This window comes from Anopheles gambiae, chromosome 2, assembly GCF_943734735.2.
Source record: "Anopheles gambiae chromosome 2, idAnoGambNW_F1_1, whole genome shotgun sequence".
NCBI lineage: Eukaryota > Metazoa > Arthropoda > Insecta > Diptera > Culicidae > Anopheles > Anopheles gambiae.
In genome coordinates this window covers 48,406,102-48,432,032 of record NC_064601.1, presented here as the reverse complement: position 1 = coordinate 48,432,032, position 25,931 = coordinate 48,406,102, and the positions used below count along the sequence as shown (strand labels likewise).

General features: G+C 47.2%; 5 protein-coding genes across 8 annotated transcripts; 3 read left to right on the top strand and 2 right to left on the bottom strand.

Annotated features, from left to right (window-relative positions):
* Positions 1-2,135: 2,135 nt before the first annotated feature.
* Positions 2,136-11,675, bottom strand: LOC1270887 (5'-3' exoribonuclease 2 homolog). Its single transcript, XM_061644480.1, has 3 exons — positions 11,448-11,675; positions 8,843-11,321; positions 2,136-3,468 (listed from the first exon to the last, which is right to left on the bottom strand). Exons 1-3 carry the CDS (start codon positions 11,520-11,522, stop codon positions 2,876-2,878), a joined length of 3,147 nt encoding a protein of 1,048 aa, XP_061500464.1. The 5' UTR covers positions 11,523-11,675; the 3' UTR covers positions 2,136-2,875.
* Positions 11,676-11,912: 237 nt separating this feature from the next.
* On the top strand, positions 11,913-14,304 carry LOC1270886 (transmembrane and ubiquitin-like domain-containing protein 2). Of its 3 annotated transcripts, none has more exons than XM_003436660.2 (3): positions 11,913-12,526; positions 12,623-12,930; positions 13,006-14,304. In XM_003436660.2, the coding sequence occupies exons 2-3, from the start codon at positions 12,735-12,737 to the stop codon at positions 14,043-14,045; spliced, it is 1,236 nt and encodes a 411-aa protein (XP_003436708.2). In that variant the 5' UTR covers positions 11,913-12,526; positions 12,623-12,734; the 3' UTR covers positions 14,046-14,304. The 3 variants fall into 3 exon arrangements, with proteins under 3 accessions (XP_003436708.2, XP_061500474.1, XP_309640.6); XM_309640.6 differs by having other exon boundaries at positions 12,084-12,475; XM_061644490.1 differs by having other exon boundaries at positions 12,072-12,526; positions 12,623-14,304.
* Position 14,305: 1 nt separating this feature from the next.
* On the top strand, positions 14,306-18,787 carry LOC1270885 (uncharacterized). Its single transcript, XM_309639.4, has 2 exons — positions 14,306-14,876; positions 14,953-18,787. Exons 1-2 carry the CDS (start codon positions 14,806-14,808, stop codon positions 18,581-18,583), a joined length of 3,702 nt encoding a protein of 1,233 aa, XP_309639.4. The 5' UTR covers positions 14,306-14,805; the 3' UTR covers positions 18,584-18,787.
* On the bottom strand, positions 18,623-23,986 carry LOC1270884 (SH3KBP1-binding protein 1). Of its 2 annotated transcripts, XM_061644481.1 has the most exons (7): positions 23,276-23,948; positions 22,960-23,195; positions 21,777-22,892; positions 21,575-21,694; positions 20,762-20,782; positions 19,864-20,132; positions 18,623-19,771 (listed from the first exon to the last, which is right to left on the bottom strand). In XM_061644481.1, the coding sequence occupies exons 1-7, from the start codon at positions 23,407-23,409 to the stop codon at positions 19,088-19,090; spliced, it is 2,580 nt and encodes an 859-aa protein (XP_061500465.1). In that variant the 5' UTR covers positions 23,410-23,948; the 3' UTR covers positions 18,623-19,087. The 2 variants fall into 2 exon arrangements, with proteins under 2 accessions (XP_061500465.1, XP_309637.5); XM_309637.6 differs by lacking the exon at positions 20,762-20,782 and having other exon boundaries at positions 23,276-23,986.
* Positions 23,984-25,854, top strand: LOC1270883 (CAAX prenyl protease 2). The gene is made up of 2 exons (XM_309636.6): positions 23,984-24,437; positions 24,553-25,854. Exons 1-2 carry the CDS (start codon positions 24,037-24,039, stop codon positions 25,304-25,306), a joined length of 1,155 nt encoding a protein of 384 aa, XP_309636.6. The 5' UTR covers positions 23,984-24,036; the 3' UTR covers positions 25,307-25,854.
* The last annotated feature ends 77 nt before the right edge of the window (positions 25,855-25,931 follow it).

Genomic DNA, 25,931 nt, shown 5'->3' with positions numbered 1-25,931 from the left:
TCCAAAACTGACCAGAAACTATATATACTAAATATTAAAACTATGTTTTTAATTGATGGCAAAAACACATTTGAGAGAAACTTAAAAGTGTCGTCACATTTTCTGATAAAATATGAGTGTAACATAACGTCTGCACATTGGTCATGGTCGCTACATTTATATAAATATCTATATTTTCTATAATGTGTCCGTCTTTACTTTAAATAATTCAAAATCTACCTAAAAGATCTAATGCTGCAAAGCAATATAGTTATCTATTAAAAGAAACGCCCTAAAGTATCGATATATTCATAATCCAAGCGCGACGAAAAGAAATCTGCTTCCTGAAACCATTCTCGTTGAGATATAATTGTTGAGTCCCACTTTTTACACTAATCTACGACACAATAGGCACACTTCTTGGTGGCAGGAAACGTCGTTACTATCCTTACCAGCCGACAAACGCTCGAAGGCCATGGGGAACGTGGCTTCAAATGTCGTGTGACTGCCCAGTTGGTGGCGCCGGCTTTGTTAGCAACCAGCGCAATGTTAAGATTCCCTGTTCCTGTCCCGAAATAAAAAGCCCCCGTTGCTAGGGAAACGCCAAGACCATGCGACCGGTGTTCTTTTCCCCGGCCTGTCGTCTGCTACTGGTTCTTTTTTTTTGTATACCATTCTTATTCGCTAATTGATGTCTCATTTTCAGTCGCACATGGTGGTCGGCCAAACAGGACGGGTGGTCTTGTGCGATTTGCTTTCTTACACGATACCGTGAGCATGTCGTTTGTCTTCCAAAGCGATTGGACTAGTTTAAGAAATTGACAAACTAAGAGTAGTGGATCCTCCGAAAAAAAAAACATCGAACGTGCTTCGTTGATGGTTTAGGGTAGTAAACGATGTTGCCCATCAAAGATAGTGATGAAAGACTGTACCAAAGCAATTCGTGTTTAATAGTTTAAATCAGTTGGACATTGCCTAGCACAATTTGAAATTTTGGTAAGTTACAATCATTTTCCCCACGATTCTTCAACTTAACAATCCAACAATATTTTGCTGCATCCTACAAAAACTACTACAACTCACAAGCGAATTGTAGTAAAAATGAAACATGTATTTTGAAATATAATTTGCTTAGCAAGCAATTCGACACATACTCTAACATCCCCATAGTCGCATAATTCAACACTCGAGATTGTATCGCATTAAGGGACGAATATCTGACCGATAAGAAACATTGCACAGCGTAACGATTGTTGTTGCTTTCGCTAATTCCCCTACCCTAATCAATGCAGAGCAGAAAGAGGGCCATTTACAAGCGGAAAAGAAAATTCCTTACCTTTATGTCGTTGGGCGCACCGAAGCGACACCCGGATGGTGCACCCGCAGCGCATAATGCAGCATATTCGTGCGCGGGGCGCGCCTTCAGCTATAGGAGTCGCCGTTATGCCATTACTTTCTTGAAGAAAGAAGAGAAAAAAAACATTCTTCAGCAAAACAATAGGATGACCTTTACCACTCGATTGTTCTTGAGCCGCACAGCAAGTGAGTGAGTGCACCGTTGTGAGTTCGGACAGGAAGGAGCACATTTTGGGCTGGGAACTGTTTTACTTCACATCACTGGCCAGAATAATAAGTGTCAAAAGATCGCGAGAAAATCCGATTGTCGATTCGTCGTCCCGCTGCCGCTATCGGAAATCGTTCCACTGGCAGAGATCGTGGATTTTCTCATGGAATCGCGCAATCGGTTGAAACTTCCTTGCTGTTTTAACCACTTCGACTACACCGCCTACTGAGCACCCGTTTCGTTGGAAACGGACCGTGAGAAATCGCTCTTGAGAATGTGGTTTGAAACATTTCGTTGAAAGATCGTTAATATGGTAAATATTGGTGGGTCAGCTGAATGATGTTTTGGGAATGGAAATTATCCCTGTTTCAAGGACAGATTTAGTGGCACTTGCACACTTGCCCTTAGCTTAGTTATGTGTTAAGATAAGTGTACTACTATAAGGCAGAGCAGTTCAAATCGATAACGCTTCCACTTCTACTTTATTTTGTGGTAGATTTCTGCTCGTATCTTAAAGCAAACTGAACGCTGAAACGCAAACGTTACAAACACTACTTTCGGAAGAGAAATAAAACACATTTTCCAGAACGCGTTGCATGATAAAAGTTGCGTCAACCATTTTATTCATTTGAGCAAACAAAATGGTCCTGTTTTCCTTCCGTTAACATGTGTTAACTAATCAGCAAATGTTTGACATATTCACACACTTCTTAACTAGCTTAAGACAACTCTTACCAAAGTTCTCACGCAAGATGTGTGAGGGGCGGCGGGTACCACTTACCAGCACAGGATAGGTCCTGTAAAAATTGCAACTAACGCATATCTTAACGTACGGAAAAAGAGCTTTTCGATCCATACAAATGCACTGTTTGTATGGTAACGATCCTCATCTGTGGTAGTGTGATTCCTAAGTTCCTATGCTGCTTGCGCCTACATTTATAAATCCTTGAATATTTTTCTTGATCTAAGAAAAAATGTACGTATTCCCTAAACATGTTTGTAAAGAAAATCGAGAATTGGTTGTTTTTCTCGTTTTACAGTACAAACCCTTTCTGGTGAACCGCTTTCATCCATACGAAATATTCCAATTTGTACCACACGTTCGGGGGGAGTCTCAATAGTAAATGATCGTGATTGATGCTTCCTTGTCTTGGCGGCATTATATGGTCGCCTCCGGTTGCCCATCCTACGTATCATTTATCCACAGCTACTTCTGTTACTACTCCCACCACTACTACCCGGGGATGGTTGTGCGTCTCCCGAACGTTGTAATTGAATTTAAAAGAAAAATGCAACTCGGAAGGGAACGACACACGTCCGATTTGCCCGCGATTAGTACTGTCTTCGCTGATTGTTAAACCGATTATTTCCGCCACCACCGCCGCCTCCCGCCGATCCATAATTGTTCTGCCCGTAGCGGTTGTTGTTGTTATTGTTATTGCGTTGGCCACCTCCCCCATTTCCCTGCTGGAACTGTCTTCCTCCGTTTCCACCGCCACGATTGTACCCACCGCCACCACCACCGCCGCCGCCCCGGTTATTGTTATAGTTAGCGTTGCGGCCACCGTTGTTGTTGGTCCAGTTGTTGCCGCCTGCACGGTGATTGTTATAGTCGTACTGGACCTGATTGGCGAACTGGTTCGGGGAGGATTGGGAAGTATTGCGCGAAATTTCGTTCATCATCTGCTGCTGGTACTGCTGTATCTGGCTGCTAAGCTGCTCGAACACGCTCCGGTTGGCACCGGCGGGCGGTCCGGATGTCGCGGATGTTGTGACGCTCGAATCTTCCGACGCGTTACTACTTCCCCCCTGACGACCTCCTCCCTGACGGTTGTACTGCTGCTGCTGGTTGCCACCACTGCCGTACGGACTGCCGCTGTTGCCATCATTACTCTGGTAGCCGCCGGAGTAGTTGTTGTGTGTAGCTGGTAGAATAAATGGAGATAAAGCGCTTATTAATATTTGATACAACCGTTCGCAGCTTATAATTATGGCAACTAGTTTTCCTAGATTCAAATGGCTCTACCAATGCGGAAATCATGTTCACGGCTACACCCCTTTAACAACCCTAACCCACACTGACAACGTTCATCGATTACCAGTAGTACACCTCCGTGTGCCTGGGACGATTACATCTCACTTGAGCTTCGGTGGACACACATATGCGAACTGATCCCGTAATTTTCGAGTGGCAACTCTTGCTCTGCTTGTTCGAAGATTTGAATAAACGAAAATAATGCTGCAGCGACCAGGCACACCACGCTTCGGTTCGTCGACTCTAGAACCACCCACTTCAAACTGCACTCGTCGCATAATTACGACCAATATGCTTTATGCACACCTCGACCAACAAAGAATAAAGGTCAATTCGCCCAACTAAGGAGCACCTCGCCACTCCCCTCCCCTCCCCATTGTTCCGTTCCATATGCAACTACGGATCGCATCCTCTCCAATCCTTGCCACTTCCTCCCTGGAATCAGATCGAACAGTGTTGCCGTCAAACTTTTGTATCGCACGACATGCCGTTTGGTTAGAAACGAAGCTCACACATACACACACACACACACACACACACACACACACACACACACACACACACACACACACACACACACACACACACACACACACACACACACACACACACAACGAGGATGCATGGAGTGGAAAATGTTCAAGTGCCGAACATTTCCACACCACAGATTGGGCACACCGAGCACCGAGCAGACAAAAGAAGATCCTGACAGGGCCCGTGTTTTGCGCCTCCAGATAGCCCCTGACAATCGACCGGTTGGAAAACTACGGCTCCAACAATAGCACGCGCATCGAGAGTTAAGTGGCCAAACCACAGCCACTGCTGACAATTTGTATTTGTTCCGAATTTCCCTATTTCAAACCCATTTCCCAGGAGCGGTTGTGGGTTTTGGCGATGGTGGCAAGCCTTTGCTTTATTATGTTCTTCGTCCCTCGTTTTTATATCTTCCCAACAGCAGCAGCAGAAGCAGCATGGGGCCCCATCATCCGACCGGCGTTCGATTTCGTTTGTTCAGTTTTCAATTATCCGTGTCGTAAGAAGAAGATGGGTATTAATGAGACTATTGTTAGAAAATAAAACGAATGTAATTGAATACGCACCAGCACGCTAATATTTAAATAATATTTGCTGGGAATGCCTAAGACACAATGTTTGTTCGTTCAAATATATTATTTTCAATGTGAATGATTTTACTTTTATTAAAATGAACACCACAATCGTCACATCCTTTATAGGTAATGCTGTGAAAGCTGTGCATCATTATTAGTAGGACAAAAGTGGTGCAATGAACCATCGGACATGATGCACCCACCGTTTTCATTGCAGCCTGCCGTGTGCCTATGCAAATACTGATGCTGCACCGTTGTTGCACCGATCATCATCAGGGTGCCGGAAATCACTCGACTTACATCGCCTCCTTTTTCTCATTTGAATTGCCGTATCACACGAACACACCGAGCACAGCCGTACCGACACGAGTGTAGCGAAAATCGTCAGCAAATTCTATAGGTAAAGCACAGTCAAATAGATACCGGATTGGACGATAGCCGAGGGTTAGCTTTACCACGAACGGAGTTTCGAATTTACCAAGCGTGCTCCAGGAAAAGGGAGTTTGAAGAGTACACTTTTCGCCGCTTAAATGCGCCCAGCCTAGAGCAATAAGCCGCACTCGAGATCAATGTGCAATTTATTGTCCGATTGTCGCCCGTGAGGTAAGGTGAATGAGAATAACAGGCGCATAGTAGGTGATAGTGAACGTTGAAAATTTGTAGCAGTTGAAGAATTTTGGTTAAAAAAAACGAGGAACACATTTGATCATAGTAGAAAGATCGAAGAGAATAAATTAACCTGGTTGGAACCATTGATTTATGCTTTTACAAAATATACTCCAAATCCTTTGAGATTGTTTGAGTATGTGAGTTTTTTCTTCATTTTTTAGGAGTAAAATGTATAGTAATATTGTATGTTGTATGCAGCCTATGCTGCTTCATAAGGACATATTCAAAAGCAGGACATATTTAATATATAAGGACAAATAGTGGTCCTGGGGAGATGATTTCAAATGAATATTTGTTTATATGAAACACTCGTTACAAAGAGATATTATGTGCAAACATCGGAGAATCGCGAACTGATCATTGATCCATTTGTACGTGCTTATTACCGCTTCAATAGCATTCCGGTGACAAAATAAGTCAAATCGCAATCAAAGAGTAACCGACCTCTTTGCTGTACAGCCTCATCATCCCTAATAATTAATATTATGAATAGAAATTGTTCAAAACGTCCAACACGCTGTTCGATTTTCGCACCGAGCAGCGATCGTTATCGGATTACGAGCAACAAAGATCACAACACAAAACACATATTTTACCGCGGCAAACATGGCAAATTCTTCTTCAACTCTGGCTACACGCTACACTGCCCTTCCATGCAGTTGATCTTCGTTTCTTGGAACAGTGAGAGTGTGTAATTTGATCCAGAGAATCTGAAATCAACCCAAAACACGGTAGCATCGCACTTACTCGAAGGACGAGTCTTACTCAAACGGCCCAAGCTGCCAACAACAAAAACCAGGTAAAAGGAAAAGTGATGCACCGTTGCATTTGTTTTGGGTTAACAAAACCAAGCACAAATGCACGTGAAAAACAGAAGTGATTCAAACCGATCTTTTTGTCCAGCAAGCCTCCAGCAGTGTGCCGACATCGTGTCTGCATTTGCTGTCGAAAGTTGACTCATCAATCTCTATTTATTTCCTAACTCAACAAAGTTAAAATTTAATTACTGACATTATACGAAGAAAGTGGAACGGAAAGGAAAAAAAGAGAAAATATATATATTTTTTGGGCCACGATAAAAGCTTAACACACTTAAAAAGAAAGAATACGTGGCGCAAGCCCGGGATAGGATCAGCTTACACCGGTAGCATTCTCTCCGGGATGGGCACATTCTCAAACCAATTGTCATACCGGATCAATGTTGGTCCTTTCTTCTTGGCTAACGCTTGCCGTAATCCAATTGTTCTATCCGTTGTACGGCGTCCTCACAATGCAGACAAGTCACGCGGGTGCTATCGATCCGATCTCGTTTCGACATTATGCAGCGGCATTGTGTTTGTTGCACTGTGACTAATGCCCGGAAAACCTACCATTATCCTCCATTATTTTCTGATTATGAGATTTGCTTTGAAGCAAATCCAGGAGTAAACATTGCTTCCTATTTTGCTATCAACGCACGGCGAACGTCTTTAACATGGAGCACTGCTGGTAGCAATCTTGCATTTTGTAAAATATATTTTTACATCCCTGCGTTAGGTGTGTTAGTTGACAAATATTCCACGAGTTCCGGGGAGGGAACCGATTCGGTCCCATTAATAAATATTGATGCTTTCAACCTGCATCTTGGAGCGTTATTTTTTGATCGTACACTTCGATTATTTCATCCAAAAACACTCCAACATTCAGCCATGCCTCATGTGCTTTGGTTATGAGATTTACCCCAAGCATGCATGAGCTGTGTCCACGCATATATAAAAACCACGCATTATTCCTGGGAATTCCGAGTACTGTGGGATCCACACACCACACAAAAGCAAGGAATCTTTCTCCTTTCCATTTTATCTGCAACGTCTTTTGCCTTTTGTTTGTCTTTCTTCCACACGCAGCAGCACCGCTAACACGGATGGTGGAGAAAAAAGAAGCTCAATAAGATATCCTTATTAGAAACAAATCATCATTCGTTTTCCTTGCGCCTGTGAGCCTTTTCTGTGTGGCCGTGCTTTACCATGCACTTGCAAACCCTTTGCACTTGAAAAATAGGTCTTGATGTTTTGTTAAGCCTAAAAATAAATAAAAACTACGGATGCCCGTGTATTTTGAGAAAAAATAGAGAAAAGGATGTTGGTTGAATATCGTTGATGGTTTCAACATAACAGCACAATACAAGATCTAACATTCCAGTAGCAAACCAGAAATGCTTTGCCTAGTGGCCTAGAATAACGCGTAAATCATCAATAAATGCATTATACATTGGATTCTGACAATTTTATGCGTAGAATGCAATAGCAGCTTCGTATTATAAAGGATATACTTTCATCCAAAACAGCTGCATCTTTCTCCTTAACAGCATCATTTCTTCGGGGAGTAACACCTTCCGTTGCAGGATTATAAAGCAACACAGGCAAGTATCTTTCGCCCATGAGGGAAGCTACTTAAACCCAAATAGCTGCGGGTGGAACGTGAATCATTTGCCAAATGGTCCCAAAAGTACCCCAGCCGTATGCGACAATGCAAACCGTGTGTACGTGCGTTTGCGATTGTTGACGTTGATTGCATACGCTTAGCTACCTATACAGCAGCATACCCCATCCCCAGCAGCGCAATGAAAAAAGTAGTAGAAACCCACAAACCAAAACGCCATCATTATTAAGCCGCAATACCATCCAAATGAGCCGCTCCGTCCATGCATGCACACTCATTAGTGAAATATATTCAAGCCGGTCCACGAACCAAACGAGACAAAAAAACACCCTCCCAGTACTGCCACAAACCACAGTCACAACTAATTAACCAAACCATATCAACCCTGCTGCCGTTGGACCGAGATGGATGAGCCGGTTGAAGAAATGGGCAACACAGGCACGCATTTGTCGCGCCCGGAGCATTCTGTAGTAGGAGCATCCGGAGGGAGGAAGCAGAATGGAGAGGTAAAAAACGTGCCAAAGTGGCAATCCCGGGTCCGGGAAATGGAGTAACGTCTCGCCCACCGGAAGAAACAAAAGCCTCACCGACAATGAGCGATTCTCTCAAGAGAGGACACTTATCGTTCATTTCGCCTTTCCGACCAGGCGATGGAGCAGGGGAAAACACGGACTTCTAAACCATCCCGCTGTCTACCATTGGCATCGCTAATTCATCATTATCTGTATTCTGACTTCCAATCGTTTCCTAATTGATGCTAGCGTTGCTGTTTGTCAGATACGTCCGGAAACACGGACTAGCCGGGCCATGTGCAAACCTCACTTATAATTTTGCTACACTTGATCGTCAGATATGAAACGTTCCTATTCTTCTTCTGGTGCTGTTGTTCGAAATCATCCGAGTTTTTGCCAGGCAGTTTACAGCACGCTACATCTGCCCGAGCGTGGAAATCTCCAAACGAATTCTTCTACAGAGTTTGTGTCGAACAGAAATGTTAAATTTTGTTAAAACAAATCCCTCCATCACTGATGACCGTCTAGGATAAACAAAAAATCGTAATCTTACCTCCGCGATCATTAAAACGATTGTTGCCACCGTAACCGCCTCCTCGTCCCTGGAAGTTATTGTTATTGCCCTGGAATCCTCTGCCGCGGCCTCCGCCACCTCCCGCGTGTCCAAGCATCCGATGGCCGGCCGCTCCGAGCCCCGCACGATCCGTGCGCTGGCCGAACCCAATCACCGGACCTTCGTTCGCGCCCAACACCTTCGGTTGTTCCTTTGCATTGTCCAGTCGGCGTGCCGGGAACACAAAATCGTCCGCATACTTTGGGTCCTGGAAGCGCACCGTCAACACTTGATTCTCCGTCACAGCCGGCAGGCCGGGGATGGGCGAAGGAAGCATACCCTCTCGTGGTACATTTTCCTTGGTGGGAACAACAAAACCCTCCACATAGTCTACAGTGACTGGGACCTCTCGGTTGTAATCCACGTCATCGCCACCGTAAAGACCGGCCAGCGTACGGTAGCCGGCAGACCCGGGTAGAACGAACAGCTTCGCATCGCCGTTCTCATTCCGCAATCGTTCCTCTTCCGTCAGCAACGGTACCTTCGGATCTGTCGCCTTGAACAGTCGCTTTTCGTCTACGAACGGGAGCAGAGCTACACCCTGCCAGGCGAACTTTTTACCATTTAGATCGATGCGGAAGTCGATCGGGTAGAAGTCTATGATGGGACTGCGCGGATCAACCATCAGTTCGGCGAACGCCGGCGGAACGTGGCTGCGACTGGCTGCCGGGAACACACCCATCAGCTGCTGGAGCGGCTTGAACGGTGTGCCACGATCGAAGTGGGTGTTCACGTTTTCCAGATGCTTAAAGTCCGACGCAAATGGTGCATAGTGATACGGGAAGTACCACTCCCAGGACGCACAGCCCTGATAGTAGTATCGCAGCACCCAGCACAGTCCTCGCACGTACTCCCAGGCGACAGTTTGACGAAACTTTATGTTCTGCGGCATTACGTCAAACTTCGACTCGTAGTACCGATCCTTGAAACCGTCCTCCCACAGCCGTACCTCATCCGGTGTCTCCTTTTCCTCGTCTTCCGTCACGGTTACCGCGAGCGGTTCTTCCGCTTTCCGCTTGGTGCCCCGCGGACTCGGATCGTTGGCGCTGTTGTTGCCGGCCGCCACTCGCTCGTTATCGTTTCCACCCTGTCCAAGCATCCGAAAGTGGGCCGCCTCCTTGCGGGCATTCACAACGGCTTGCGGCTGCACGCCTCGGCCAAGCGGAGTCGGAGCAAACTGGGAGTTGTTGTACTGCTCGAAATTGGGACGCCGCTGGCGCTCGTTCTGCATTCGCATCCGCTTGTTGCGCTCCTTGAAGCGATCCTCGCTCACCTTACGCTGCCGAAAGATTTCGTCCTCCGCGAATCCGAGATCCGTCATGATCATCTCGACCCGGTCGAGCAACACGCTTCCCGAGTCGGTCAGGTAGCCGCGCGTTTTGTACACACACTTTTTGTACAGCGTCACCAGACGGTCGATTGCATTTTCGCGAATCTCCAGGCTGGGCAGATGAGGCAGAAAGTCGTTGCCGACGAAGAAACACATAAACACCCAGTCGTCCACCACACGCTCGAAATCGTACGGGAAGGGCAAATTCGGCATGTCCAGCTCCTTTTGCAAATACTCCTTCAGCACGTTCAATCGCACGAAAATGAACTGCGTCTCCTTGCCCGGCATCGGCGGTGGCTTGTCGGCTAGCTCGCGCTCCGACTGCAGCCCGGTGCAGGACTTCATCTCGTGCCCGATCTGCTGGCAAATATCGCACGGTCGGTCCTTGTTCGGTAAAAACTCCTCGCGGATGATCGTGAAGTGCGTTTCGTGTGTCGCCAGTCCCAACATGATCAGATCCGCATCAGCACCACACAGCACGTGGTGCGTGTTTGGGTCGTAGTCCGGCTGCACACGCTGCTTGCGGATGTAGTCCATGATCTTGTGCTCGCCCTCGCCGGGTACATTAGCGTCCGATAGGATCACCTTCAAATTCTTCCATCCCGGATTGTTGTTCATTCGGTCGTGCACGTAGTACTGCAGACACCTGCTCAGCCGGTCCATGAACGGGGTGCCGGGTGTAATACAGTTCGAATCGAAGTGGCTACCCTTTTCCTTCTCGGGCGGCAGAATGGCACCCTTGGCCGCGAGCTCCTCGCGGATACGGGCCATCTCGGCCGCCTTCTCGGCCGTCTCCTTCGACGCCCGGAAACGACGCGATCGCTGTTGGTTCATTTTGGCGCGCGGTGCTACACCATCAATCGCCATATACAGTACCTTGCGCGGCCGGACGATGTTCATCAGTCGATCGATGCACTCGAAGATGGCGATCATCATCTCATCCTCGTTCTTCGGGGCCGGTTTATCTTCCGGATGGGTGCACGGATGAATAATACCATTCATGTCCAGGTACAGATTGTCGAACTCCACCCGGTTCGGGTTCGGATCGGATAGATTTTCGTAGACGACATTTCCCTGATCGTCAACAGCCTGCAAAGAAAAACGCATGGAACGGAGAACAGATAACTCTATCGTTCAATTATCCTCCGGGGAAAACAATGCGGTTTACACATTAGCCTTCCACCTCACTCCCCACCCAAACGCAATTCCACTCACCTTCTGCTCGACACATTCGATTATCACGGACGGATATTTACGCGACAACCAGCGGAAAAATGCTGGTACTCCCATGATGCGGACGAATTTGCGGTGGTTTTGGTAGGATAATGTTTAGCTCCTAATTTATTCACAATCTCTTCACTATCAGTGCCCTTTTCGTGTTTACGCACTTGCAAACCTTTCCCACGGGAATCTGTTGCTGTCAACGCCTCGCGTTTTCGGCCTGTCACAATTCAGCTGTCAAGCACTTGTCATTTGAAAGCACCGCATTTTTTTTTAAATAGAATGGAAAATCGTAGGAATACATTCGAAAAAAAATCCATGGATTTTTGTCTCAAAGAAGTACGAAAAAAGCCGATAATGGATCATTCATTAACAAAAAACATTTTTAAAATGGTACAACGACAGTAGGCCTGGTTCGTACATCTCGCCGTGATTGACAGTACCTTTGTCTGACATAAGGGTACCTTTTACTCAAAAAATGGTTTTAAATAAATATTTGGCAATTTCATTATACGTAAAGTTGCAATTTTATGTTTTTATCTTGATTTTATATGATAGTTTGTGTACATATGATTGCTGGTTTGATAAAGTGCCAATCAATATTTTGAACTGTAAATAAACGAGACTTCCGTTTCTAGAGACGCAAGACCATTTACCAACCTGTAGACATCATAAACAGTGGAAGGCAGAACTGGAATTTAGAAAGGAAAATAAAACTACGTCAAAATTTTCGTCATCACAACACATCGGGGCAAAACCTATTTTGTGAAAACTTGGTTTTCACGGCAGTACAGAGTGTTTTCTGGTCATCGGAATCTGCTTTCCATGGTTTTATGTCAGTGCATCAAATAAGTAGTCGCATAGCTCGTATCTACGGTGCGTGTCCAACGTACCGAGGAAACTAAAGGTCATCTGTGAATCGGACAGCACAGCTGCAGTGGAAAGTTGCTTTAAGCAAAAGGAAACCACCAACACATTGTTCCGTGTGTGCAATTTCCCAGGGAGACGGTCCTCTAGCCCGAGTAAGTGGTGCGCTCGACAGGATAGAGACACACACATAGGATCCAGCTTATGTAAGGAATAATCTGTTGGCGACTTGTTGTTGTTTACATTCCGTCCGTGATGGCATCATGTTGTAGTGAAAATTGTTCCCTTTTTCTGTTTCGCAGCATGTGCCCATTGGCTTGGATACACCAGGAACGGATTGCTTGTTAAACGCACGATTGCTGGACCACCATTCGTGCCGGGTTACCCTGGCAACAGAAAAAGTATCGCGAGGAGATGTTGCCGTTTCTGGATGAGACTGACGAGTTGTTCAACTACTGGATTCTAAGGCTACTGGTGCTGATCGTTATCTATTTCGCGTGGCGATCGACTTACGTCCGGGAAGATCGCCCGAATGCAGCAGTACTCGTGATTGAAAACAATTTAGGACGTTTGAATAGCATTCAGCCACATAGCGTCACGACGATCATACGTAAGTGTAGAGCAAGGGGACGGGTGTTGTCGAACTATCTGTCTTTTCTAAAGCACACGATCATCTTGTTTGCAGTGCGCAGCTCCTCACAGCAGTCCAATATATCGAATGTAACCGAAACAGAAGAGCTAGATCTCGAGAACGACAGCATAGCCTCCTCGATCGATAACATCACGCAGTCTATTCTAACGGAAGCGTCCGAGTCTGCTACTGGGCTTGATTTAAGCGACACCGAAGGATACCCGGGCGTTGTCAGTACCCCCGTTGTGGACACGTTTCACGACAACGGACCGGAGGAAATTATTCGACAGATGGACGCCACAGAAAGCGAACCTAGCGCGCAAGCCCCGCAGGTCGGTCCATCGGTTGAAGCGACCGGATTAAGACAGCGGACTAACGCCACCGTCAGCAGCAATGACTCGCACGAGAAGGTAAAATCCTCCAGCCCCGTTGACAGCAGCACTGATAAGCCAAGCTCATCGGGCAGCAGTTTAGCGGAGCCGCCTTTACCGACCAAACCTATTCGAATCAAGCTGAAATATCTGAATGACGATTCGAAGCTTGTGGAAGGAAATCTGAACGAGGGTGTCGGTGAGTTTAAGCGACGCAATTTTACCCTCGAGCTGGCTGCCCATAAACTCGTTCGATTAGTATTCAACGGGCACGTGTTGCAACCCGATAGTAAGACGCTGGCCGCATGTGGTCTGTTTGATAATTGTGTTGTCCATTGCTTGATACACAACCAAAAGTCGGCCCTCAATGGTGCCAGTACCGAGCGGCCCACCACGGAGGGTACGATCGGGGAGAACCACAACCACGAGCACGGCCCAATCAGTGGGATGGAACATGGCGATGGAACCGACCCCGATGGGATAGCCGATGGACGCCGTAACACGGATATGGGCAACAATCGATCCGGCACGCGGTATGGAACTTACTTCATCTACATTGGCACGCTAGCAGTTACTGCGGTCATACTGTACGGATGGTACTGTCGCTTTCATTACGGACACTTGTTCAATTTGAACTCCACTATTGGGCTGATCGTAACGACCACCACGTTCCTGATCATGATGCCGACCATTATTCTCGCCGACAGTAATACACCGAATTAAACAGAGAGAGAGAAAAAAACTACAAACTTAAACTCAAAATCTACCGACCGTTGCCCGGGGACTCCCCCCCCCCCTCCCGGAACATATTCGTTTTCTCGACGTAAGCCGTGCACATCTATTGCACGGTCGCTTACTGAACCCCCACAGACACGTGTTTATTTATCAATTTTCTATGTTATTTGATATCTCTACATGCTGATTGTTTTGTACATAATGTGATCATCCAATAAAAGGTACTCCTAAACGAACGTAATCAAAAGTAAAGGTTAGAAAATTACAAAACTACTGAACTATCCAACCGTTAAATGTTGTGTATATGTGTGTGTGTGTGCATGACAAAAAAGTGCATGGGAGCAAAAATTCCACCAAAGGTAAAAATATATTCTCAAAACTGAAATTAATGCTGAGTTCGCGTTGCCAAAGTAGTTGCAGGTATCATTAATCGTTATCAGTTCATTGCTACATGTTAATTGTTTACTCAAGGAGTATCCTTATCATTTAAGCAATTTTCAAGGCTTTTTAAAAGACGAAAAAAGCGCCATAGCCTATAACATGATGCACATTTGCTCTTCAGTGTATGTGGATGACGTCATGCGCCTACTTACTGTGACTTGCATTCTGTCAGCAGTGTTTATCTAAAACCGCACAAAACCCCCCCATCGTACTTCGATTGGGTACGAGTGCTTCAAAAAGCAACGAAGACACAAGACTAAAACGTCGTATGACTAAAACCTCTCAACCTGCTAGTCCCTGAAAAAACATGAGCCGAGCGTCGGAATTGCGAGAATTGCGAAACGCATTCGATAGATTTTCCGTATGGATACTCTTGCGGTAAGCCGTTGTGGCGCTGATTGCCACCGCAAATAACATGAATCATTATTTTAACCCCCAATTGGTGTCTTTGCAGGCATGCAGCAACGTCAGCAGCAACTGTTAATCTCATACACGGGAAAAATGTTCATCCGGACTTATGCAACTACATGGTGGCACTTACACGAACTGAAAACAATGGAATTCTTGAACTCGCAATTTTGGAGCACCATCTGACCAAAGCTCAATTTGAAGCGGTGCCAGAAGATGCACGAAAAGAGACGATCGATCGGATGGTGCATTTTTCAAACGTGCCATCTTCACAGTGCTCCGTCCAATATTACCTCCACATTGCCAACGATTGGCCAACGCTGCAGAGTGTAGCTTCGCCTATGATCCTGTTGCGAAATAGCGATCTACATTCGTTCGACATATCGTCCATTACAACAAGCGATCTTTGCACCATAAGTGCCTCACGGGAACTATCTGATGCAAGAAACAGAAACGTGCTTGACGTTGGATCGTGTTCTGGTCATACGATCCGGCAGGTGTTGCAGCAAGTTCTGTCCAAATCCGGTACGATGGTACCGCAAGCAGATTCACCACACACGCCGGCACACTTCCCATACGATGCGAGATCCATGAATGGTATCAAACTGCAAGATTTAACTGCCCTGCTTAACGCCAACGAGGGACGAGGGGGGCCACCTCCTTTGGGGCTTTTCCTGGTACGGCAGGCGAATTTGGAAGCTATTAGGCTGTATGTGAAAAAATGCTGCGTGGATCAGCTGAAGGATGTTACGCACAGTACTTGGTTCCTGGTGAGTGAAACTGTTCCGTTCGAGACCAACTTTCCCGACCACGCAACAGTGCACGAGGTAGCATACGTGACCGATTACGGAATGGTGTTTTGGTTGCGGAGCCGAGGACCACCGACACCCGTTGCAACCCACTTTACGGTGAGCTGCTGGGACGAGTATGATGCAGTACCACCAGCACCGGGTTGGTTGAATGTTCTGGTGTCAAATAGTTCCGATGGTAGCACCACCTATCTGGAGCATCTAGCTGCAAGCGCAAAACGCACGAACCCGTTTCAAAGCATCATACTTTTGCAAGCAATCGATATGATGGAAGTATTACTGCAACCATCATTGTCCTGGTTTGATAAATTATGTCAATTAATCGATGCGCGACAAAGCGAACATACACGACACGTGGTGGATACAGTACCTCTGATTCTGCTTGTGGACCACGCAATAGCGGACGATGGGTCAGACCGTTTGGCGGAAACGTTCGTTCAATTTTTCAATGCTCTAAACGATAGCACCATTCAACGTCGGGTAACCGTATGGATTGCAGGTGACGATGTGCTGTGGACACGATTTGCAGCAAATTGTAAGCATGCAGCCATGAAGTATACCATGCCCAAGCTGAATGACGACGAGCAATGGCAGAAGTGGTTATCTCGGATGCTACCGAAAGATTCCAAGGTAAACGCAAAACTGGCTCTACAAAACATTACCGCTAATAACGGTCCCCTGGATGGTTTGCCCTGTTTTGGTACCATTTTTACATGCACAGTCCTAGCGGAATACATTACCGATCGTGCGGATGATATGGTGAACGGGAAGCTGTGCTGCTGGTGGATTGATGCAATGGAGCATTACGTATGGAACCATATCGCTCCAGCCGGAAGCAACGAATTGCAGCAACTAGAGGAGTACTGTTACGAGCGCGTGTTTCTGCCTTCCACTGACCATACGAAACACTTTTCCTCGCACAGTCGTATAAAGCATCGTACGCTTCAAACACTGCAGGCAGTGCAACATCTTGTTAAACATCCCGAACTGATAAAGTTAGCACATTTCCAGCGCGTCGGGCACGATATAATCGATCTTTTACTATTCCGACACAGCACGGTCGGAATTGCCGTGCTGCACCATGATCTGGACCCGGTACGTCAAAGCAGTGTGGAGGAGCTGCGTTCCGTTACCGATTGCCTGCAGCGTAACCTGCTGCACGTGGTACACGGTTCGAAAGAGATAGCCGACCTATTGCTGTCGGCGGAAGTATCCCTGGAGCAACAATGTGTTGGCCAGCTGAACCATTGGACACCGATCCTGGCGGCGATAGAGCGTAAGGATTGGCCGCTCGTAGATCGGTTGCTGGCAAAAGGCGCCAAGCTGTCCACCGGTCAAACAAAGCTGCACACCATGCCCGTCTCTGAATTGGAGGAATTGATTTGTGACTGTATTGCCGAAAATTGCACAACGTTGATCGTGTGGATATTGGAAAATCGTCCCGATTACCGAATAACCCAGCAAAACGTGTACACCTTATCGGTGTACGAAGAATTCGATGTTGATCTGCTCTTTCGTCTGCTAACGTTTGCCGAGCAGCAAGGGCTGAGCGGTACGGATCCGTATCGGTACATTTTCGACAATAGCGCGCTGGACAATGCCGTCGAAGATGAGCGTTTCGAACTGGCCAGGTTTCTTGTGGAACGACTTCACTTTGATGCGACGGATGAATTTAACGAACTGCGCCAACAGTATGAGCAGAACCCACAGTTCAACGACTACAAACGGCTGCATAGCTTGTGCAGGGACGGAGAATTTGCCATGGTACGACAGATGATCGAAGAAAAATGTCTCGATGCACAGCAAGAGTACGATGGTAGCAACATATTCATTCAAGCAGCATCCAGCGGCAATCTGGAACTGGTACAGTACCTTTGCGAGACGCACGGTTTCCTCGCCCGGATCGATGATCGCGATGAGCACGGCTTTACGGCAATGCGGCAAGCGATGGTTCAGGGCCATCAGCCGATTGTTCTTTATCTGCGCAAACATAATGCGACGGTGAATCCTTCCTGGATGCAACAATCTTCAAACGTAAGCGCAGTGGACGATAGCGAAATTGATACCGAAGATTTCCTTGCGCTGATAGCATGCGATCGGGAAAGGTTAGCACGATTAAGCATCGATTATAATCGTTACGAGAGTGGTGAATTACTGCTCCATTGCTACATACGCTACGTGGACGAACCGGATGAGGATACTTTCCGGTTTCTGCTAGCCCAATACGATAACGTCGACATTCGAACGGACGCATCGTGCGAACTGCGATGCGGAGAAACTCCGCTGCATCTGGCATATCAGAGCGGAAACAAACGGTGCCGAGAAATATTGCTCGAGTCTGGTGCCGATATCTACGCGAAATCGCTTCGGCATGGGCTTACAACGCTGCACTTCGCCATTATGGGAAGCGCTGAGAGGGAAATCATCGAACAACTTCTCGACGTGTACGGATATGATGTTAACACGCGCGATGAACGGGGCCGAACGATTAGTTTCTACATGCCGGTAAGGTCGGAACTGTACCGTTGGCTAATCGAGCGGTATCAGTTCGATCCATGTGCTGCGGACAATAATGGCCAAACCGTGCTACATCACCGGGTAATTAAAAATAGCTTCTTTGCCCGGGCCGAAATTGAATTTCTGCTTCAAACCTTGCAAGTTCCCCAATCACACACCGATGCACGTGGCCGTTTACCCTTACACTACGCGGTGGAGGCAGACAATTGTCCAATAGTTCGATTGCTTTTAAAGTATCGCCAAGATTTGTGTAATGTTCCCGACAGTGAAGGTTTAACGGCAGTACAGGTCGCCCAACACTTACCGCATGATTCTGCTACCTGTAACTTATTCCGTTTACTTTACAAATGATTGCTACGGCAACAACGGCCAGCGAACCATGGTGGAATGTTCAGTTATATTGCAGTAAAATTTATTATACAAAAATATATCCGTTCACCTGCTCGGCCTAACTCGCTTCATTAGTTTAAACATAGTTGTAATCGAACCTCTAAACAGGCGATATTTGACATTATGCGTTAAACAGCACAATAAACAATAGATTTGCAACGGAAAGCATGCTAGTGCCCCAGTTGGGCAAGAGCGTGTGCTGAGAAAAAAAATCCTTCCACTGACTCATAGAACATGAACTTGAACGCACAACGTTTATCGCGTGAGAGTTTTGTAGATCTGAGAATGGGAGAAAATTATCTATTAGCTATAAGGATTTCTTGCATAGCTTAAACACTGCGTTTGGGCTGGAAGGACGGGGTGAGGCTTTACCATTCGCCACCTTCCATCCCTCGGCTAAAATTCCACCTCGAGATAACAACACAGGAACCACTCTCAAATGTCCCTCCGCCGGCGGAATAGAGATCAGTTTGGTTGATTAGGTTGCTGAGCAGCCAATGCCGGTTGTTGCGGAGCAGCAGCCGCACCAGCAGCCGCTCCAGCACCAGCCGCTCCCATCGCTCCCGGACCCTGCGCCGGCACAGCCTGTGGTCCACCGAGTCCCATGGCTGCGGCTGCCGCTGCAGCTGACTGATTCAAGAAAGCCACATTGAACGGTTTCAGTCGTCCGACAGTGTTCGCCTCCATCATGCTGCCCGAAAATGCTGACGGGCAGGGTGACATGCAGGGCGTCGAGCAGTGGCTATTGCTTAGGTCGCACTGGTCCAACTCTCGGATCAGCTCGTCGGCCGTCGGTCCACCGATGGTGCGCTTGGGTTGATCCTTCTTTTTCGAAATTTCCAGCGCAGTCGTGAGATCCCACATCTGTATTGCACCGTTACAGTGGCCGGATAGGATGAACCGGCGCGGTCTCGAACCCATCCGCGATCCCTCGCATTCATGCACGCAGAACGATGTTATTGTGGTACCGTCCACGGATCTGATCAAACAAACGCGATCACCATTCGAGGCCAGCCGTACGTACAGTTGGTCCGTGTCGGGGACGACCTTTTGCACGAATATCTGTTCGTCGTCCTGTTCGCCGAACGGGCCGAAATCGTTCCCGGCCGAATAGCTAAACGTCGAATCAACGGCTTCCAGTGAAACGATCTACAATAACAGAGTTGATGGGTGTATTACAAGAAGATAAAAGTAAAAAGTAAAATAAACCAATTTGTCGTTCGGAATCAGATCGATTTTACCTTAAACGATGCTTCTGGTGTCGAGCCGGGTTGAGTGGAGATCATGCCTCGAAACCGGGGCACCTGCCAGGTACGCACGTGATTGTACTCGCTGCATACCGAAATTAAAAACTTCTCCGACAGAGTCACCTTCGTCACCGGGCTTTGGTGTACGGTGAATGTTTGAAATAGCTGAGGCCCGTGCCCGACCGTTTCGGGATGCTGAACAATGACACGCACCGAGCCGGATCGCGTACCGTACGCAATTTCGATCCAGTTCCCCGAAAGGCCTATCGAATCAACACAGGAATACACAAACAATACATTAGCGTTGAATATAACTTTAGGCATTAGGAAAAACGACAAGCAAAAGGATCCGCCAAAATGGAACTAAAAACGCACACGTTGCAAACATACATAGACGATGGACCAAATGAAATAATGTGCATTACGACGACATGTTAAACGACATAGTACAAACAAAAGTTAGTACCACCACCAGCGTTTCACCCCGGAAGATACTAAAACCACGTTCACTCAATGAGAGTACAACCAACGTTTAACAACACAAAACAACCGAAAAAGTGTAACGCAACACGAACACGGTACGAAAAAACACGCAAAACAAATCATTCACATGCGCCATGGTGGATGGGTATGGGTACACGTATTATGGGTATGATATGTTGATCAATCGGTTGGCGAATGCGAAACAATAAGGTGAAACACGACAGATCAAGAAGGGCAACGAAAATAGGAAAAATAGCAAAACGAAACAATTATGTCTGGCGCCAGCCACGGTGGCCCAGAAACGAAAGAAAAAAGAACGTCCACAACAACAAAAAGCGAAATGTTGGCCAGCTCCTTCCAGCTGTTGCTGAAGTTCTATCTTTCGCTGCTTCAAACAGGGACAGTTTACCTTCCTTCACCCGATCCGCGGCTAACGCGAGCCGAAACCATAAGTTAATGCAATCACAATGCAATTGCCAAATACCGATTGCACACGCACGGCGATAGGAAGGGAAATAAAAGAGAGAAAGAGAATAAGTGTACGTAACGGAAACGGTATCGCATTTGCAAAGTATTTGTTCATGTGTGATACAGGAGCTAATTCGTTTTTCCCGCGACTCGAACTCACACACACACACATATATATGTTTTCCTTTTTTAGTTTAGTCTTTAACGGTTCTCGATGCTGCTTTTTCATCTTGCGTTTAAATTCAGGAACAAAAATCGTATAACAAAAACACACAAACTAAGCCAATTCCGATTCGAAAAGAGATGATGAAAGTTCAAGCAATGCAAGAGAGAGAAAATAATGTATAAACCGTTTAAATGGAGCGTGAGGTCGGAAAACAACACTAACAAGCATGTTAATTTCCGGCAAAATCAACGCAATCGGTGGAAAGTGTGAGCGTTTGTATGTTTGTGTAAACGTGATTTCCTGGTGCCACGACGCGGAAACGCAGCGGCTGTGATGGTGGTGGTGGTGGTGTTTAATATATAATTGTGAGTAAACGTGCAAAACTTGCGTACAGTTTCCGATGAAAATGTGGGCGACAGAGGGTAAAAGGTGGTCTAACGTGGTAAGGGGGAGAGGTAAGCCAATAGCGCTACAAACAGAACACGAATGTGGTTAGCGGCAAACTAATCTGCGTTACGGCGTGCGTTGGACGAAGACAACTGTCTACACAAAGGGGGAAACAACAGCTTTGGTACTTCCAGCACTTACTTGTTGTTTTCGGAGTTAGATACACCGAGATGGCGGTGATGTGATCGTTCGAAGGGTCCTTGTACAGCTCTGTCACCAGTAGATCGTTGTCCTTCATACGCAGTGGGAATTTTTGCATATCTTAAAACATTATAAAAGCGACACATTAGTCTTGCACTAGCAGCAGCTTCCCCAATTTGCTTCATTCCCGACAGATGCTTACCGATGTAGTAGATCGAACCGTTGTTGCAGCCCAGCAGTAAAAAGGAACCGGCCGTATCGAACGAAAGTATCGGAACGAGATCCTGTATCTGCCAGTGCTGCGTCATCGCATGCCAAACGCCGATCTTGCCGGACGACGACAACGCAACCAGCTGACTGCCAATGAAGAACAAATACTCCACGCGCACATGCAAATTAAACGTGCCCACCTCGGCCTTGCTGCCGTCCTCCGAGATTCCCCACAGCCGAATTTGGCTGCCGTACGAGATTGCTACCATCTTGCTGTGTGACTGTTCGCCCGCAGAAGTGGCCAGATTCATCTTCGCGTTGATTGCGATCCGCTCGATCGTAGTTTCGATGTACGGCGACACGAAGATCTGCTGCCAGCCGGAATAATCCTTCAACCGATAGCACGTCACGAAGTGTGCGTACGCTACGGAGATCCAGTTGTGGTGCGCCTTGATGATCTGCACCCGCATCGGATCGGCCCAGCCCGCGCCCGTAGTGCCGGGGCCAAAGAGCAGGCCCACCTCGTTCCGTATGTATTTGTTCAGGTCGACGGATGAGTTGCGCGAATGGCGCATCATATCAAGCGAGGCCGTGCGCGAATGGCCTGGCATCCACTGGGAGTTGCGGTTGCCATTGCCGCTGTAGGAAACGCGCAAATCCCAGGACGAATTGCGCGAGTGACCGGCATGCCGCGAAGAGCCACTGCCCCCACTACCGGCTCCACCATTCCCGCCTCCTCCGCTACTGCCAGATGTGCCTGCTGCTCCTACGCCGCCATTTCCGCCACTGCCGCTGGTGGAGGGACCCGGTGCGCCTTGGGATAGTTCCGGAACCCGAACCATCGATCCGGGGCGCGGATTGGATTGACAAATGCTGCCGGGACCGGCGGCCGACCCTGTGGGGTTGTAGGATGGCGGAGCTGTTGCATTTGAATTTGGTTGCTGATGTCTCTGCTGACTGCTCGACGGACCCGGCATCGAATCCGATTTGCCCTGCTGCGTTGAAGAGCTTGTGGCCGACGTGTACGAGCCTGTGGTGGCTGTTCCCGCACTGATCGAGCTACCGGACGAGCCGGATGAGCCGTTGGAAATTTCTTGAATGGGAATATCTGCAAGTCAAAAATAATGCCATTTTAATGGATCAAACTTCAAATCAAAACCGCCCGAACAACTTACTTGGAGCGGGAAGATAGCCATAGAACAGAACATCACCGCAACTAGACTGATCCATCTCTTCGCACAGCATCAGCCGTTTGATCAGGGGGGCAATATTGTAAAACTCGGCCTCATGGCGAAGCACCCGAATGTCGACCGACTTGATATCGATTTCCTTCGTTCGCAGGTAGTTCAGTACCAAGCTAAATAGCTTCGGATCCCGATCGATGAAAATAGCGTCCGTTTCATCTCGCAAACTGCATGGAGTAGCATAAGGGACATGTTTTTTTTATGTCTCGTCTCGTGCAGCTTGTTTGCGTGGCCGCTCAACACTCACCTAGATATGCGCCCATTCAACAGGGAGGTGAAGAAGGTGTCCGGAACCCAAGTTAGCGTTTGTCTCGAAGTGGAAAATCTTGTACCGCCAACGTTCAGGTGCACTATATCTCCAACGTTGTTCGTGTAGGCCATTTTTCCTGACGACAAAGTGGGATTTCCCACAATCGATCAGAGTGCAGACCAATGTTGGAGCAGCTCCCTGCCTCCCTTTGCGATGCTATGGAACAGATTTATGCCACCGTGTATGCACAGCACAACGCAAAGTCCTGTCCCTTCTTCCCAAAATCGAATCACATTGCCGATCGTTCCACTTTTTACTTCATTAACTTAGCGACACTTTACGCACCATATTTTCCACCTACGGTAAACTTTCTACGAACACGAAAATTTTCACAACAAAAGTGAACGGAAATGTTCTTGCAGGGTGGGGGGGGGGGAGTTTGTTGACGGCTCGCTCGAACGCAGCGCTGCTGTCAATTCCTTGACATTCAGCGCATTTGTGCTGTTTCGTAGCATAATTGCATTACTACACTCAAATGGATTCGTTTTTGTACTGTTTTATGCCAAAAATGTGAATGAAAGCAATTTCTCGCTCACTAAATTATCGCCATGAACTTGGAGCAAATTTGCATTGATTTGTTATTGTTTTCACAAGCAGTTGCTGAGCTGCTGAATTAACCCTTCAAGCGAACGGGCAGCTCAAAACAGCAGCACAATGACAGCTGTTCAGCTGCTCGGGGGGAGGTGTTGTTATTATTGATGTTTGTTGTCTTTGGTGCACTATTTACGGATGTGCATAACTTTTTCTCCGCACCAAGCGATCGGTGGAGAGCATTATTCAAACGTTGCGGTTATTTTTTGCTCATTTGCTTCCCCCTCGGTCCTGCGTTCGAACTCCCTGGCGGTACCTGCCATACCGCATCACCAGCTTGCCAAACGAATGCCAAAGTGGAACAGCTGGTACCGATTTTGCAGCGCTGGGATCTGTTCGTGAGGATTTGGTCTGCCGGTATGGCAAACGAGATAACCACGGAACAGCATCCGGAGGCCACGGGCACAGTGACCGTTTACCTATCGCCCTTCGTGTCGGTTGGGGCCTGTTTTGTGATATCCGTAATTTATGTCGCTAGCTTGTACGTATGGAACTCCAAACACGACCGGTAAGATGCTTCCCACTGCTGGCAATACATCAACATCCCCAACCCCGAGGTCTACGCTTCATCCCTATCCGACCAACGGTAACCAACGCCTGTGTTAATATCCGTCCCATTTTAGCGATCATCCTTCAACCATAAAGCGACGGTTTTTTAGCGTGTTTGTGGTAATGCTCGTAGCTCCATTTTTCGTGCTAACCCTTACCAGCAAGGATGTGTTCCAGCGGTACACGATGTGGCAGATAATGGGCTTCCGGAAGGAAGGGCTGTTTACCGCCACGTTCGTTCCCCTGCTCCTCACGATGGTTCTGTTTCTCGGTCCGCTCAGCGTACAGCTATCGAACGGCATCTGGCGCATCTACTCCGAGCCGATGTACTGGATGAATGCGGTGCGCAATCTGGTGTGGCTGCGGAACCACCTCGTGGCGCCACTGTCGGAGGAATTCACCTTTCGTGCCTGTATGTTGCCCCTGCTGCTGCAAACGTTTCGACCATCAATCGCAATGCTGATCACACCGCTTCTGTTCGGGCTGGCGCATCTGCACCATATTAAGGAGCGCCTGCAGAACGGGCGCCCACTGCGGGAGGTGCTGATAATATCGTTCTTCCAATTTTTCTACACCACCATCTTTGGCATCTACTCGGCACATCTATTCGTGCGGTCGGGACATTTTGTCGCACCGTTCGTTGTGCATGCCTTCTGCAACCATATGGGATTTCCCGACGTCCAGGAGGTGCAATCGCAACCGCAACGTAAAAAGTATCTGTTCATTGGATTTTATGTGCTCGGGCTGGTCGGGTGGATTGTCCTACTGCCTACGCTAACAACGCCAAGCTGGTACACTAACAATTTGTTCTGGGCTGGTGAACTATAACTTTACGAGAAGAGACGATTGTGCCATTGCGCTACTTGCCTGGTTGGTCCCTTAACGTACGTATGTGTTCTATGTCTTGCTTGTTTAACAAAACTCGATCCATCCTAGTGTGACTAAGTGTTATCCTAATTGTTTCCCTCGTACCGTACGTGTGTTATTATAGGCTTTCTGCCTCAAAATAAGCTGTATAAGAAAACTCAATCTGCATTACGATTTCAGTTGAAACAAAGCGATCTGTTCAAAATAGTGAGATGGATACATCGATGAATGAAACGAGCCATCCCGCGCGCTACTATTTCTTATCTAGAATAATTTATTCAATCCCATCCCAGAACTCGCTCGAGTTACAACATTTACAATTACAACCACATACAGATGGTACATACCAACAAATTGTGCTGTTAGGAAATAGTAGGGGGGAAACATTAAAATGAACACCCGAGTGCACTTCGAATCCGAAAAGCATGAACACGAGTCACATCACATTGTGAGAAAGACTGTTTTGAGAAATGTTTTGTGTTGTAATAAAGTATGGTAATTAGCTAAAACTGATTGTAGTTCCAATGCAATCTTCTGAACCACAACATTCCCAAATAGTCAATAATTGTTGTAAAATCATCATCAT